The sequence below is a fragment of the Rhinoderma darwinii genome, chromosome 4 (assembly GCF_050947455.1).
Source record: "Rhinoderma darwinii isolate aRhiDar2 chromosome 4, aRhiDar2.hap1, whole genome shotgun sequence".
Lineage (NCBI taxonomy): Eukaryota > Metazoa > Chordata > Amphibia > Anura > Rhinodermatidae > Rhinoderma > Rhinoderma darwinii.
In genome coordinates this window covers 305,658,819-305,674,713 of record NC_134690.1, presented here as the reverse complement: position 1 = coordinate 305,674,713, position 15,895 = coordinate 305,658,819, and the positions used below count along the sequence as shown (strand labels likewise).

At 40.2% G+C, this 15,895-nt stretch overlaps 1 protein-coding gene across 9 annotated transcripts in view; it reads left to right on the top strand.

Annotated features, from left to right (window-relative positions):
- ERMARD (ER membrane associated RNA degradation) overlaps positions 1–15,895 on the top strand; it is a 157,698-nt gene that overhangs the window by 131,587 nt on the left and 10,216 nt on the right. For all 9 annotated transcript variants that reach the window (XM_075862695.1, XM_075862692.1, XM_075862696.1 and 6 more), the window contains 3 exons: positions 151–237; positions 1,616–1,695; positions 6,209–6,328. In XM_075862695.1, the coding sequence (XP_075718810.1) occupies positions 151–237; positions 1,616–1,695; positions 6,209–6,328 (287 nt within the window). The remainder of the gene's footprint in view (positions 1–150; positions 238–1,615; positions 1,696–6,208; positions 6,329–15,895) is intronic.

Here is a 15,895-nt window from a genome sequence, read left to right as displayed (position 1 = left end):
CTAGCTGACATGCCCTTAGAGAGTTATTCACATGTGTATTACTGGCTATGTAATAATCTTTACTATCCAGTGAAAAATGTGCGTGTAGCTAAATGTTTTGCTGTATGTCTATTAAATAGCAAATTAATATTGAAACTTTCTTCTACACAGAAGGACCTTGTAGTATTATACCCATTAATTGATGCTGCTGAATCATATCAGTCAAGATTTCATCCAATTGCACTAGTTCAAAGGCAGGTGTGTGGCCATTATACCAGTTTCTATTTTGTGTTTGAGTGTTTATTTTATATACCAAAGTATGTTTTTAATTTATAGACACACAGGTCTACTGAAGCACATAATATATAATATCCAGGCAAATAATAGACATCAATTGGGTGTGATAACGACAAAAAAGGTAAATATTGACAGTAAGGAGGGTTAGGCCTAGTTCACACAGATTTTAGCAGGCAAAAAAAAAATCTGCCTCAAAATTCCTTCAGTTTGAGGCAGATTTTGACCTGCCTGCGCTTTTTTGCCACGGTTTGTTGGCAAAAAAACGCTGCAAAGAATTCTCGGAAACAAGTGCTGCAGGTTTTTTCTGCCTCCCATTGATTTTAATTGGAGGTTAGAGGCGGAACCGCGGCATGAAGGGATATGCCGCCTTTTTTTCCGGCGAGAGTGTGAAAGGTTAAAAAAAAAACCTCCTGCCTCCCATTGAAATTGATGAGGGCGATTTCGGCAGTTTTTTGGCGCGGATTTTGACACGGTTTCCACTTCAAAATCATTGCCAAAAAGCTCTTTGTGAACTGGGCCTCACAGTAAATGTAACTTTCTTTACATATATAACCGCAAGGAATAGTTTGGTTTTATAGCTTCTGCCTTTTCAGAACCAATATGGAAGACACAGTATACTATGGTACGTTACAAAACAAGATCAGAAATCCAAATTCATTTATGGGATTAAAATGTTAAAAAAAAATTAAGATAAAACAGTAATATTTCAATAAATAAAGCTTAATGACATACGCCACAAGTCATAGTCAATAGTATGGATTTATTTTGTATCATAATTGTACCAAAATGTACAATAAATACAATAAACCATCTATTTTGGTGAACGGTGTAAAAAAAATATGGCGTAAATATTTTTTTATGCAAGTATCCTATCATATAAATTAAACACAAAACCTATATAAACCTTAAAATAGTACCTAAGGAAAGTACAACATCCAGCAAAACTCAAGGCCTTATACAACTATAAAGAAAAAAAAAGTCTGAATGCTAAAAGACAAAAATTTATATATGACTGGGTCCACAAGCAAAATGAAACCAAAACAGCTATTGACAGTTGTACGTATAGACAAACAAAAAAAGTCTCTTACATATAACAAGAAGTGAAGAATTATAAGATGAACAACAATGCTTTCCTGTTTGGCATCCAACAGTAACTTCTACGTACAAACCACAACACAATACACTTTTATTTTTTATTTTAAATAATCGGTTCTAGGAAACTTTTCGAGAATAGATTCTGTGGGATATAAATCCGTTATTATTTTCATTCGTCGAAGATATTTTTTTCCCATTGAAGCCAATTTGGCCTACAATAACCAACCTTTCTCACCATGCACAGGTCTTACAATGTCGTGAAAGCCTTCAGAAATGGGACCTACTTCCAAATCCATCTCTAGAATATCCCAGTGAAACTAAAGAGTGAGTATTTACATTAAAAAAATCATCAGTTGAAAAATTCTTCATTCTTGTTCATAATTAGAGATGAGCGAACCGGGACAACCGAACCCGGTTTCGGTCCGAACATCGTGAAAAGTTCGGTTCGCAGCGAATCTGAACTTCACCGGGTTCGGCCGAACACGTTTTGACCGAACCCTGCTTATGAGTCACTGATTTTCCGGTACGCAATGTCAGGAGATAGTCACTGTCCATGGTGCTGAAAGAGTTAAGCGATCGGCAGTAACTGTTTCAGCACCCTGGACAGTGACATCAACGTGTAAAAAAAAATAGAAGTTCCTACTTACCGATAACTCCGTGCTTCTTCCTCCAGTCCGACCTCCCAGGATGACGATTCAGTCCAAGTGACCGCTGCAGCCAATCACAATCTGCAGCCAATCACAAGCCAATCCCAGGCTGCAGCGGTCACATGGACTGCCGCGTCATCCAGGGAAGTCGGGCTGGATGCCGAAAGAGGGACGCGTCACCAAGGCAACGGTGACGCGTCCCTCTCTTGACATCCAGCCCGACATCCCTGGATGACGCGACAGTCCATGTGACCACTGCAGCATGTGATTGGCCTGTGATTGGCTGCAGCGGTCACATTGGCTGAAACGTCATCCAGGGATGTCGAGAGGGACGCGTCACCAAGGCAACGGCCGGGAGACAGGACTGGAGGAAGAAGCAGGAAGTTCTCGGTAAGTACGAACGTCTTTTTTTTTTTTTTTTTTTTTTTTTACAGTTTGCTCTATATTGTGATCGGAATTCACTGTCCAGGGTGCTGAAAGAGTTACTGCCGATCAGTTAACTCTTTCAGCACCCTGGACAGTGACTATTTACTGACGTCGCCTAGCAACGCTGCCGTAATGCCGGGTGCACACATGTAGCCACCCGTCATTACGGGAGCTCCATACATGATTTTTATGGGCTTTCTTGAATTACAGGTTCGGTCCGAATCGAACTTTTTCAAGAAATTCGGCGAACCGGCCGAACCGAATTTATCATAAGTTCGCTCATCTCTATTCATAATATATTCTAAAGGATTTACAGCCGAGGCGCTCCTTTTTAGCAGCTTGGATGTCACTTTGCTTTTTTATGATCACTACGTTTTTTAGGTCTCTTCGTAGAATAAACACCTTTGCATCGGAATGCTGGGGTATGACAAAAGTCATTAGGATTTATTCGGACATTGGCTATATTTGGAACCAAATTGTGGGAGGTAACTTCCTCTAGTACTCCTGGGAACCGACGCGGAGAAAGCCTTTGACCATGTGAGCTGGTCATTTATGAGAGCCACACTGAAGGTATTTGGCTTCCCAGAACCCTTTATAGGTGCAATTTTTTCTCTATACTTGGCGCCGAGGACTAGACTTAAACTAAATGGGACTCTATCCCCATATTTCAATATTCTTAATGGCACCAGGCAGGGATGCCCTCTATCCCCTTCTCTATTCATACTAACTATGGAAACCTTAATCCAAAAAATAAGACAATCACATTAAATCAATTGTTTGACTCTAGGTAACTTTACACACTCTACGGCAGCCTTTGCTGACGACGTATTGCTCCTTATAACTAACCTAGTGCAAGCCTTCCCCAGAATTATGCAATTATTTGAGGATTTTAGTGAGGTTTCGAACTTCAAAATAAATTTTTCTAAGTCGGAAGTGCTAAACATTTCGGCTTCTGACACAGATTTATACCCACTCAAAACAGGATCCCCCTTTAAATGGCCAGCCTCTCATATCAAATATTTAGGGATACAATTACCCAAAGATCTAGCGCTACTATTTGAGCTGAACTATAAGCCATTATTGACCCACATAGACTACCAACTGAATGATTTGAAAATTCCATTTATCGCATTAATGGGTAGGAAAAATCTTCTCAAATCATAAATTTTACCAAAACTGCTCTATACCATCCAAACGGTCCCAATTTTCCTACCTCAATCCTTTGTTACCGGTATTAGACGCTCCTTCTCAAAATTTATTTGGGCTAAGAAACACCCTAGACTGCCACATAGACTCCTTTCATTGAGACGTGCATCAGGGGGAATGGGTTTACCAGATAACTATAAATATTACCTTGCAAACCACTTGAGTAGATGGGTACTTCTGCAAAGACAAAAGGAATCTCCTCCACATGTAGACATAGAGAGATTCATCTTGGGCTCAAAACGAAGACCTTTGCTCTGGGGTTCATTTACCCGATCTATGTCATTAGCCACAACAAACCCCATTTCAAGAGGGACGATACTGGCATTTCATAATTATTTGAAGAACCATATCTCCAGCATCCACTTCTCCTCGTTAACGCCGGTGAATTTGCTTCCTCTCACGCTGGGTTATCCACTTACTGAAGGAAGTATTTGGAGCAACGTGAATAATGTACCCCTTTATAAATCCTTCCAATCTTCAACACCTCCTAGTTTAGATGTTATCCTGGATCCTCCACTGGTTGAGGGAACTAATTTCCTTCACTCTGAAAGCATAAAAACTATAAGTAAACAATTTCTAAATAAATTCACAACTTTGTCACCTCCATCTTGGTTATATACTCTACTTTCATTCCCCTCCCTCCGTTAAGATAATTTCAAAAATTTACAATGAACTTGTAGAGAGGGACGCACCTCCTAAACCTTTCCTCATACTTGCTTGGAAAGAGAATTATGAATAACCTGGTCTAAAGAAGAGATCACCATTTTCCTCTAAAATTCTCATGGCTTTTCACGATGTGTGAGGGTTCAGGAAAATTCATTTCAATTATTGACCAGGTGGTATTGTACACCAGTTTTTCTGCATAAAATAATCCCGCTCTTGGATGATCGTTGCTGGAGATGCATGGGAGAGAAGGGCTCATATCTCCACATATGGTGGTACTGTCCTTTAATCAAGCCTTTTTGCTAGAGATATTAAATAGTATACGCCAAATAACTGGGTGGGATGCACCCCACTCCCCAGCAGTGATGTTACTTTGGGCTCCATCTGACTCTTTTAAATCCTCCGGTAAAAAGCTTTCCACCCACTTACTGACAGCATACAAACTCTTGATCCCTTTCAAATGGAGATCCATTTCTTCTCCAACCTATAGAGAATGGGTAGACAAAGTAGACCACATTTGTAGATGGGAGGAATTAGCTAGTTGGTCAGATAGAAGACACGATGTGTTCGCTTCCACCTTGTCAGTCTGGAGGGAACATAGAGGCTCCTTGTGTTAATTGTGGACTGTGTTAACTGTGGATTGCTAACTATTTCATTTGTATTACAAATTCCCAAAGGTTTTTCACCCCTCACCCCCCCCCCTCCCTTAAAGAGGCTCTGTCACCACATTATAATTGCCCTATCTTGTACAAAATGTGATCTGCGCTGTAATGTAGATTACAGCAGTGTTTTTTATTTAGAAAAACTGTCATTTTTGAGAGTTATATGACCTATTTTAGCTTTATGCTATTGAGTTTCTTAATGGACAACTGGGCGTGTTTTACTTTTTGGCCAAGTGGGCGTTGTGAAGAGAAGTGTATGACGCTGACCAATCAGGGATCAATCAGCATCATACACTTCTCTCCATTCATTTACACCGCACATAGCGATATAGCTATATCGCTATGTGCAACCACATACACAAACACTAACGTTACTGCAGTGTCCTGACAGTGAATATACATTACCTCCAGCCAGGACGTGATGTCTATTCAGAATCCTGACACTTCACTAACGTTTCTGTGAGATTTACAGCAAGGCAAGCATAATCTCGCGAGATTACGCTGTAAACTGTCAAATCTGTTCTGTCAATATGGTCTCTATGGTGCAGATCCAAACGTGCTGTGTAAATGAATGGAGAGACGTCTATGACACTGATTGGTCAGCGTCATACACTTCTCTCCACAACGCCCACTTGGCCAAAAACTAAAACACGCCCAGTTGTCCATTAAGAAACTCATTAGCATAAAGCTAATATAAGTCATAACTCCGTCAAAAATTATCGTTTTTCTAAATAAAAAACTGCTGTAATCTACATTACAGCGCCGATCACATTATGTACAAGATAGGGCACTTATAATGTGGTGACAGAGCCTTTTTAGCCCTTATTACCCTCCCATTCCCTCACCTCCTCACTGAACGGGTAATATGTGATCGATTTCTGGAACTGTGTGTATATAGTTCTTCGTTTTCTGTTGTAATATTCGCTCCTTGAATGCCTTCATGATAAGATTCCATGTGTAGTGACTGTACTATTTATTGCATAACATGTGTATATGCCTTTCATGCTTGTATTTGCTATTCTACACAAATAACCTGTTTTATTTTGAATGTTAAAAATATTCAATAAAAAGAGAATTTAAAAAAACGAATTGTGGGTGGTGGGAATTGGTTATGCGATCAGACTGTAACGCTATTTTACATCAGTGTGGAAACACTTTAATATTAAAGCAAGTTAGTTCTGTTTATGCAGAATGTGCACATGAATTGATATTATATTAATGATTTTTCAATAGGCTTCAGGACAATGTGGATCCTGCTTTTTGTTCTGATATAGAGAAAATTCTCTCACATCTACATCTTCAAGCAAATACCTGCTTTATTAAGGACTGCAGCAGCTGGCTACAGGCAGACAAGTATATGTTCCATGTCTAAGATTGTAAAGTAATAGTGTCATTATAAGTAGGTAGTACAGATGTGGAATCATCAAATCAAAAGGTATTACTATATGTATGCAGATACAGTCTGATGTCATTACAGCTCAAGATGTACTCACTGTAGGTGGAGGGCCACACTTCAGTGTTTACTTTGGGGCTCAGGCTGATGGTATCTTACAATTTGGAGATACACTGGGAATTTATCAGGAAACTGCATTATCTGAAACTTCCTAATATACTCTCACAAGCAGAGTCACTACAAGCAAGCGTGAACCAAAGCTACCATTTTGCATTTAGGCTTGCCATACGTTTAAGATAAAAGTCGTCTGAACTCGCTGGTTTCTGGCAGCCACCTATTCCCTTCTTCCCTTCGAAATAAACATGCACGCTGAGTTGAGCCGAGCATGCACCGGTAGGAACATCTATAGTGTATGGCCAGCTTTAGAGTTTGTCAACAAATGAGAAGCAGAAGTCTATAGTTTGCCTATCAAATACATACTACAACCTGCTGTAAAACTATAAATTAGCACTGGATAATATAGTTACATAGTAGTTACATAGTTACATAGTCTGTACGGTTGAAAAAAGACACATGTCCACCAAGTTCAACCAAGGGATGGGAAAGGGGAAGTGGGATGGGAAAGGGGAAGTAAAAAATCTCTACACATAGCCGTTAATATTTTTTTGTTCTAGGAAATTATCTAAGCCTTTTTTAAAGCCATCTACTGTCCCTGCTGCGACCAGCTCCTGCGGTAGGCTATTCCATAGATTCACAGTTCTCACAGTAAAGAAGGCTTGTCGCCTCTGCAGGTTGAACCTTTTTTTCTCCAGACGGAGGGAGTGCCCCCTTGTTTTTTGAGGGGGTTTTACATGGAACAGGATTTCACCATATTTTTTGTATGCGCCATTCATATATTTATATAAATTAATCATGTCCCCCCTTAGTCGTCTTTTCTCAAGGCTAAATAGGTTTAGTTCTTTTAATCTTTCCTCATAACTTATATTCTCCATGCCCCTTATTAGCTTCGTTGCTCTTCTTTGTATTTTTTCCAACTCCAGGGCATCCTTTCTATGAACTGGAGCCCAGAACTGGACTGCATATTCTAGATGAGGCCTCACTAATGCTTTGTAAAGTGGTAATATTACATCCCTGTCCCGCGAGTCCATGCCTCTTTTGATACACGACAATATTTTGCTGGCCTTTGAAGCAGCTGATTGACACTGCATGCTGAAATTTAGTTTATGATTTACAAGTACACCCAGATCCTTCTCAACAAGTGACTCCCCCAGTGTAGCTCCCCCTAGGACATATGATGCTTGCAGGTTTTTCGTACCCAGATGCATAACTTTACATTTATCTACATTAAACTTCATTTGCCAAGTGGACGCCCAAACACTTAGTTTGTTTAAATCTGCCTGTAATTCATGAACATCTTCCATAGTCTGAACTATATTGCATAGCTTGGTGTCATCTGCAAAAATAGAAATAGTGCTATTAATCCCATCCTCTATATCATTAATAAATAAGTTGAATAATAGTGGTCCCAGCACTGAACCCTGGGGTACACCACTTATAACTGGGGACCATTCAGAGTAGGAATCATTGACCACAACTCTCTGGATACGGTCCTTGAGCCAATTCTCTATCCAATTACAAACTATACTTTCTAAACCTATAGTCCTTAATTTACCCATTAGATGTCTATGAGGGACAGTGTCAAATGCCTTTGCAAAGTCCAAAAACACTATATCCACAGCGGCCCCTCTGTCTAGGCTTCTGCTTACCTCTTCATAAAAACAAATCAGGTTGGTTTGACAGCTTCTGTCCTTTGTAAAACCGTGCTGGCTGTCACTTACAATACTATTTATTGTCACATAATTCTGTATATAGTCCCTCAATAGCCCCTCAAACATTTTCCCCACAATTGATGTTAAGCTTACTGGTCTATAATTACCCGGCGAAGACCTAGAGCCCTTTTTGAAAATAGGCACCACATTTGCCCTGCGCCAGTCCCTTGGCACTATACCACTCATGAGAGACTCTCTAAATATTATGAAGAGGGGGACAGAAATAACTGAACTAAACTTTATTTATTCTGCTTTTAAGTTCCGCCATGAGGCTACATTTTCAAAACACTACAAAATGGAACAAAAGACTTTTGAAGTTTTTCAAAAAGGTCCCTGCCTGTATAAGATGTTTGTGAGATTTAATTATTTTGTCCAGGTTGAAAATCCATATGTTTCTGTTCTGGAGATACTTCGTTCTAGTGTGTTTAAACTTAAAAAAACTAAGATCCCAACAATTGCTGTAATAAATTAATTGGACATGTTCTATAGGTTCCTGTTGCTCAGTGATTCCAACCTCAATACTGCAGATACTATTCTGTACAGTAAATAAAATAAATATTGTATGAAATTGCAGTAAATATATTAACATATATTGTAAATTCCATTTAGCAAAAAAAAAAAATCATTATATGACCTTCTATGTTTATGTACAGTACATTATCCCTATTATCGGTTTTCCCTATTATAGACCCTAAGGCCTCATGCACACGACCGTAAAAACTCCCGTTATTACGGGTCGTAATTACGACCCGTAATAACGGGCTCATAGACTTCTATTGGCGACGGGTGCCTTCCCGTTTTCTCACGGGAAGGTGCCCGTGCCGTTGAAAAAGATAGAACATGTCCTATTTCAGGCCGTAATAACGGCACAGACAGTCCATAGAAGTCTATGGAGCTCTCGTAATGACGGGTGGCTACATGTGTGCACCCGTCATTACGGCAGCGTTGCTAAGCGACGTCAGTAAATAGTCACTGTCCAGGGAGCTGAAAGAGTTAACTGATCGGCAGTAACTCTTTCAGCACCCTGGACAGTGACTACCGATCAGTATAAACCTGTAAAAAATAAAAGACGTTCATACTTACCGAGAACTTCCTGCTTCCTCCAGTCCGGTCTCCCGCCCGTTGCCTTGGTGACGCGTCCGTCTCGACATCCGGCCCGACTTCCTGGATGACGTTTCAGGCCATGTGACCGCTGCAGCCAATCACAGGTCAATCACAGGCTGCAGCGGTCACATGGACTGCCGCGTCATCCAGGGATGTCGGGCTGGATGTGAAGAGAGGGACGCGTCACCAAGACAACGGCCGGGTAAGTATGAATTTCTTTAACTTTTATTACAGAAAGGGCTGTCCCTTCTCTCTATCCTGCACTGATAGAGAGAAGGGGCTGCCGATTAGTGCAGTGCTATTTTGGCGCCAAAAACGTGCCCGTAAATACGGGTGGAATACGGGTGACACCGGACCCATATTTACGGGCACGGGTTTGTAAATACTGGTGCAAAACGGGTCGAATACGTGTGACACCGGACCCGTATTTACGCCAGTATTTACGGGTGGGAAAAAATACGGTCGTGTGCATGAGGCCTAACTTGTCCATTGTGGATCCCAGCCTGTGAAAAATTTATATTTATTCAGAAAAGTTCAAACTAGCTCCATACAGCCCACCCACTGGTACAGCCAGAAGTCTGTTTAGGGTGGCAAGACAGGGCATCCAAGATAGCTTTGCATTCTGAGGGCATTTTACGGTCAAGGGAAAAAGAAAGCACACTTTTTTTTTTTCATTTATTGGGGCCTAAATGACAGTTGTGCGGTCCTCACCAACTTCTATAAACAAACAAATAATCTTTAACCCCTTCCCTCTTTGGCCACTTTTGACCTTCCTGACAGAGCCTCATTTTTCAAATCTGACATGTTTCACTTTATGTGGTAATAACTCCGGAATGCTTTTACCTATCCAAGCGATTCTGAGATTGTTTTCTCGTGACACATTGGACTTTATGTTACTGGCAAAATTTGCCCGATACATTCAGTATTTAATTGTGAAAAACACCAAAATTTAGCGAAAAATTGCAAAAATTTTCATTTTTCTCAATTTAAATGTATCTGCTTGTAAGACAGGCAGTTATACCACACAAAAATGTTGCTAACTAACATCCCCCATATGTCTACTTTAGATTGGCATCGTTTTTTGAACATCATTTTATTTTTCTAGGACGTTACAAGGCTTAGAACTTTAGCAGCAATTTCTCACATTTTCAAGAAAATGTCAAAATGCTATTTTTACAGGGGCCAGTTCAGTTGTGAAGTGGCTTTGATGTCCTTAGATATTAGAAACCCCCAATAAGTCACCCCATTTTAAAAACTGCACCCCTCTAAGTATTCAAGACAGCATTTAGAAAGTTTCTTAACCCTTTAGACATTGCGCTGGAATTAAGGCAAAGTAGAGGTGAAATTATTTTTTTCCAGAAATTCATTTTGAATCCATTTTTTTTGTACCACAGAATGTTTTACCCAAGAAATGCAACTCAATATTTATTGCCCATGTTCTGCAGTTTTAGGAAATATCCCACATGTGGCCCTAGTGTGCTACTGGACTGAAGCACCGGCCTCAGAAGCAAAGGTTTATAAAAGGTTCAAGCTGCAGAGGCGACAAGGCTTCTTTACAGTGAGAACTGTGAATCTATGGAATAGTCTACCGCAGGAGCTGGTCACAGCAGGGACAGTAGATGGCTTTAAAAAAGGGTTAGATAATTTCCTAGAACAAAAAAATATTAGCTCCTATGTGTAGAAATTTTTCCTTCCCTTTTCCCTTCCCTTGGTTGAACTTGATGGACATGTGTCTTTTTTCAGCCGTACTAACTATGTAACTAAAGGAGCACCTGGTGGATTTTGGGCCTCCTTTTTATTAGAATATATTTTAGGCACCATGTCAGCTTTGAACAGGTCTATTGGAACTAAAACAGTGGAAACCCCCCAAAAGTGACCCCACATGTGGTAATAAACGGTTGTTTGGACACACGGCAGGGCTTAGAAGGGAAAGAGCGCCATTTGGCTCTTGGAGCTCAAATTTAGCAGGAATGGTTTGTGGAGGCCATGTCACATTTGCAAAGCCCCTGAGGTGACAAAACAGTGGAAACCCCCAACAAGTGACCCCATTTTGGAAACTATACCCCTTGAGGAAATTATCTAGGGGTATAGTGAGCATTTTGACCCCACAGGTTTTTTGCAGAAATGTTTGCAAGTAGGCTGTGAAAATGAAAATCTACATTTTTTTCAAATAAAATTTAGGTTTAGCTAATTTTTTTTCATTTCCACAAGGACTAAAGGAGAAAAAGCACCATAAAATTTGTAAAGAAATTTCTCCCGAATAAAACAATACCCCACATGTGGTAATAAACGTCTGTTTGGACACACGGCAGGGCTGAGAAGGGAAAGAGCGCTATTTGGCTTTTGGAACTCAAATTTAGCAGGAATGGTTTGAGGAGGCAATGTCGCATTTGCAAAGCCCCTGAGGGGACAAAACAGTGGAAACCCCAAACAAGTGACCCCATTTTGGAAACTACACCCCATGAGGAAATTATCTAGGGGTACAGTGAGCAGTTTGACCCCACAGGTGTTTTACAGAACTTATTGTAAGTAGGCCGTAAAAATGAAAATCAACATTTTTTTCAAAGAAAATGTAGGTTTAGGTATTTTCTTTTCATTTCCACAAGGACTGAAGGAGAAAAAGCACTACAACATTTGTAAAGCAACTTCTCCCGAGTAAAACAATACCCCACATGTGGTCACAAACATCTGTTTGGACACACGGTAGGGCTCAGAATGGAACTAGCACCATTTGGATTTTGGAATGGTTTCTGGGCGCCATGTCACATTTGCTGAGCCCCTGTAGTACTAGTACAGTGGAAACACCCCAAAAGTGACTCCATTTGGGAAACTGCACCCCCTGAGGAATCATCTAGGGGTATAGTGAAAATTTTGATCCCAAAGGTTTTTTGCTGAATTAATTAGAATTAAGCCATGAAAATGAAAAATAATTTTTTTTTTCCAACAAGATGTCGTTTTAGATACACATTTTTCATTTTTACAAGGAATAGAGAAGAAAAAGCACCCCAACATTTGTAAAGTAATTTCTCCCGAGTACGGTAACACCCCATATGTGGTTATAATCAGCTGTTTACGTATATGGGAGCATTCAGAAGAAAAGGAGCGGTATTTATCTTTTGGAGCGTAGATTTTGCTGGAATGGTTTGCGGACGCCATGTTGCATTTGCAAAACCCCTGATGTACCAAACAAAAGTGACCCCGTTTTAGACACTACACCCCTAAAGGCATTTATCAAGGGATGTAGTGAGAATTTAGACTCCACAGGTGTTTTTCAGAAATGAATACGTAGTGGATTGTGCAAAGTGAAAATTGCAATTTCTCCACTGATCTGCTCATTCACCGCACAAGATGTCGTGCCCCTAGAGAATCTTACCCCATAAATTGTTAAGCGGGTTCTCCCGGGTATGGTAATGCCATACTTGTGGCCATAAATTGCTGTTTGGGCACACTGTAGGGCTAAGAAGGGAAAGACCATCATTTTGAGCATGGATTTTGCTTGGTAATAGTTCTGTTTGGGGTTTTGCTGGTATTTCCGTTTATAATGTGGTGGCATATGTAATCTGTGCGGAGAACATCAGGGCATAATAAGAGGGTATAATAATGGGGTAAATAATACAATTATCCATAGATGTGTGTTACGCTGTGAAGCGATCCGTTATGCACAGGCCGGTGTCACACTGATAAACGGTTTTCTTTCTTATCCCCCTTCTGTAACGCTCTGCACCTTTTGGGGACTTTTTCTCCTTCGTAGTTTGGGAAATATTACTGGGAAAGTTTTGCTCTGGTATGATACGGGCGCCCTCGCTTCCAGCGGATGTGCTGTGTCCATTCCCTTTCCTAGTTCCTACTAGGGCCCTGAAACTGAAGGAATGTTCCCCTCCGGCCTGCGCATTGAGATGTTTTTCACCACCGCATTACTAGTGCCATAACTTTTTTGTTTTTCAGTTGATTGAGCGGTGTGCGGGCTTGTTTTTTGCGAGACGGGCTGTAGATTTTATTGGTACCATTTTAGAACACATACGACTTTTTGATCGCTTTTTATTTCATTTTTTGGTAAAGGAAATTACCAAAAACAAGCAATTCTGGAATAGTTTTTTATTGTTTTTTTTATCGGCATCCACAGTGCGCCCTAAATTACTTGTTAGCTTTATTCTGCGGGTCCATACGATTACGGCGATACCAAATTTATATCGTTTTTTTTATGTATTGCAGCTTTTGCACAATAAAATCACTTTTTTTATCAAATCATTTGTTTTCTGTGTCGCCATATTCTAAGACCCATAACTTTATTATTTTTGCGTGCACAAAGCGGTGTCAGGGATTATTTTTTGCGGGACGGATTGTCGTTTTTTATTAGTACTATTTTGGAGTAAATGTGACTTTTTGATCACTTTTTATAGCATTTTTTGGAAGGAGATGTGACCTAAAATACAAAGATTCTGGCGTTGTTTTTCATGTTTTTTTTTTTTTACGGCGTTCACCGTGCGGGATAAATTACATAATTGTTTTGTAGTTTGGGTCATTACGTACGCGGCGATACCAATTATGTATAGTTTTTTTTATGTATTGCGGCTTTTGCACAATAAAATCTCTTTTTTTATAAAATCATTTGTTTTCTGTGTCGCCATATTCTAAGACCCATAACTTTTTTATTTTTGCGTGCACGAAATGGTGTCAGGGATTATTTTTTGCGGGACGGATTGTCGTTTTTATTAGTACTATTTTGGAGTAAATGTGACTTTTTGATCACTTTATAGCATTTTTTGGAAGGAGATGTGACCTAAAAACAAAGATTCTGGCTCTGTTTTTCATGTTGTTTTTTTACCGCGTTCACTGTGCGGGATAAATTACATAATAGTTTTGTAGTTTGGGTCGTTACGGACGCGCCGATACCAATTATGTATAGTTTTTTTAATTTTTACATTTTTTCCCATAATAAAAGTCTTACTATGGGAAAAAAGTCAGTTTAGCTTTATTTTTATTTGAAATGTGTGTGTTTTTATTGTTTTACCACATTTTTATTAACTTTTTTTTACTTTTTTGACTTGTCCCACTAGGGGACATGAGGGCCTGATGCCCCGATCGCTACTCTAATACACTGCACTACATACGTAGTGCAGTGTATTAGCGCTGTCAGTTATTCACTGACAGCAAGCCTATGAGGACACGCCGCAGGCGGGTCCTCATCGGCTCCCGTACAAGGCAGACTCGGACGCCATTTTCTGGCGTCCGATTGCCACAGCAACCCAGCGATTGCATCACTGGGTTGCCGGTCGGGTGAAAACCTATCAGATGCTGCGCTCTATTGAGCGCAGCATCTGAGGGGTTAATCTGCCGGATCGAGAATAGCTCCGGTCCTGGCAGTTACAGGAGGGTGCCAGCTGTATAATACAGCTGTCACCCCGCGGTGATGGTGCCGGCTCTGCTTCTGAGCCCGCACCATCACTGCGCCGTACATATACGGCGCTTTGCGGGAAGCACCTCCCGACAGCGCCGTATACATACGGCGGATGTCGGGAACGGGTTAACCCCTTAGTGACCAGCCTATTTTAGGCACTAATGACCAAGCAATTTTTGTATTTTTTTTTTTTTTTTTCGTTTTTCTATAGTCGCATTCAAGGAGCTATAACTTTTTTATTTTTCCGTCGAAATAGCTGTATGAGGAATGGTTTATTGTGGGATTAGTTGTACTTTTTAATGGCACCATTTTGGGGTACATATCATGTCTTGAATAACTTTTATTAGCTTTTTTTGGGGGGGAATAGAAAAAAACTGAAATTCCACCATTGTTCTATGCATTTTAAATTGCCGCTGTTCACTGTGCGGCATAAATAACACGTTACCTTTATTCTATGGGTCGGTACGATTAAGAGGAAACCACGTATGTATAGGGGTTTTTTTATTTACAACTTTTGCACAATAACACTTTTGAACTAAAATTATTTGTTTTTGCATCGTCTTTCCAAGAGCCGTAATATTTTTATTTTTCCGTCAATGTAGTGCTTTTTTGGGCTTGTTTTTTGCGGAACAAGACTTTTGATTTGGTACTGTTTTGAGGTACATGGGACTTATTGATTAAAGGGAACCTGTCACCAGCATTTTAGCTATAAAGCCAGCAATACCTGGTGAAAGTGGGTGAAAAATCATTGTCATCTAAGCCATGTTCTAAGTAAGCTCTGTAACTTTAGTATTCAGTTTTTCAGTGGTCCCACGCCGTATGCAAATGAGCAGAAAAGAGTCAAATCTTCATCTGAAAAGAGTCAGATTTTCATTCCTCCAGCATCTCAGAGTGGACTCTACCTCCTTCTTTTTGATTGACAGCTCCTTAGCCAGTCAGGGCCACACAGGTGGTGGCAGTGGACGTGGTTAAGAAGCTGCATCCCAGAGGGAAAAATAATTACCATAAAAGGCGGGAAAAGTTTAAGCGACAATATTTACTGACAGAGGAGGACTTCAGGAAAGAAGAGAACAGGAACGAACTCTGGACAGCTGCGGCCATTGAGTGGTCAGGCGAGTTTAACAGGTAAGATGTTGATGACAGGATCCCTTTAACTTTTATTAGGACTTTTTTGGGGGGCAATGGAAAAAAATAGC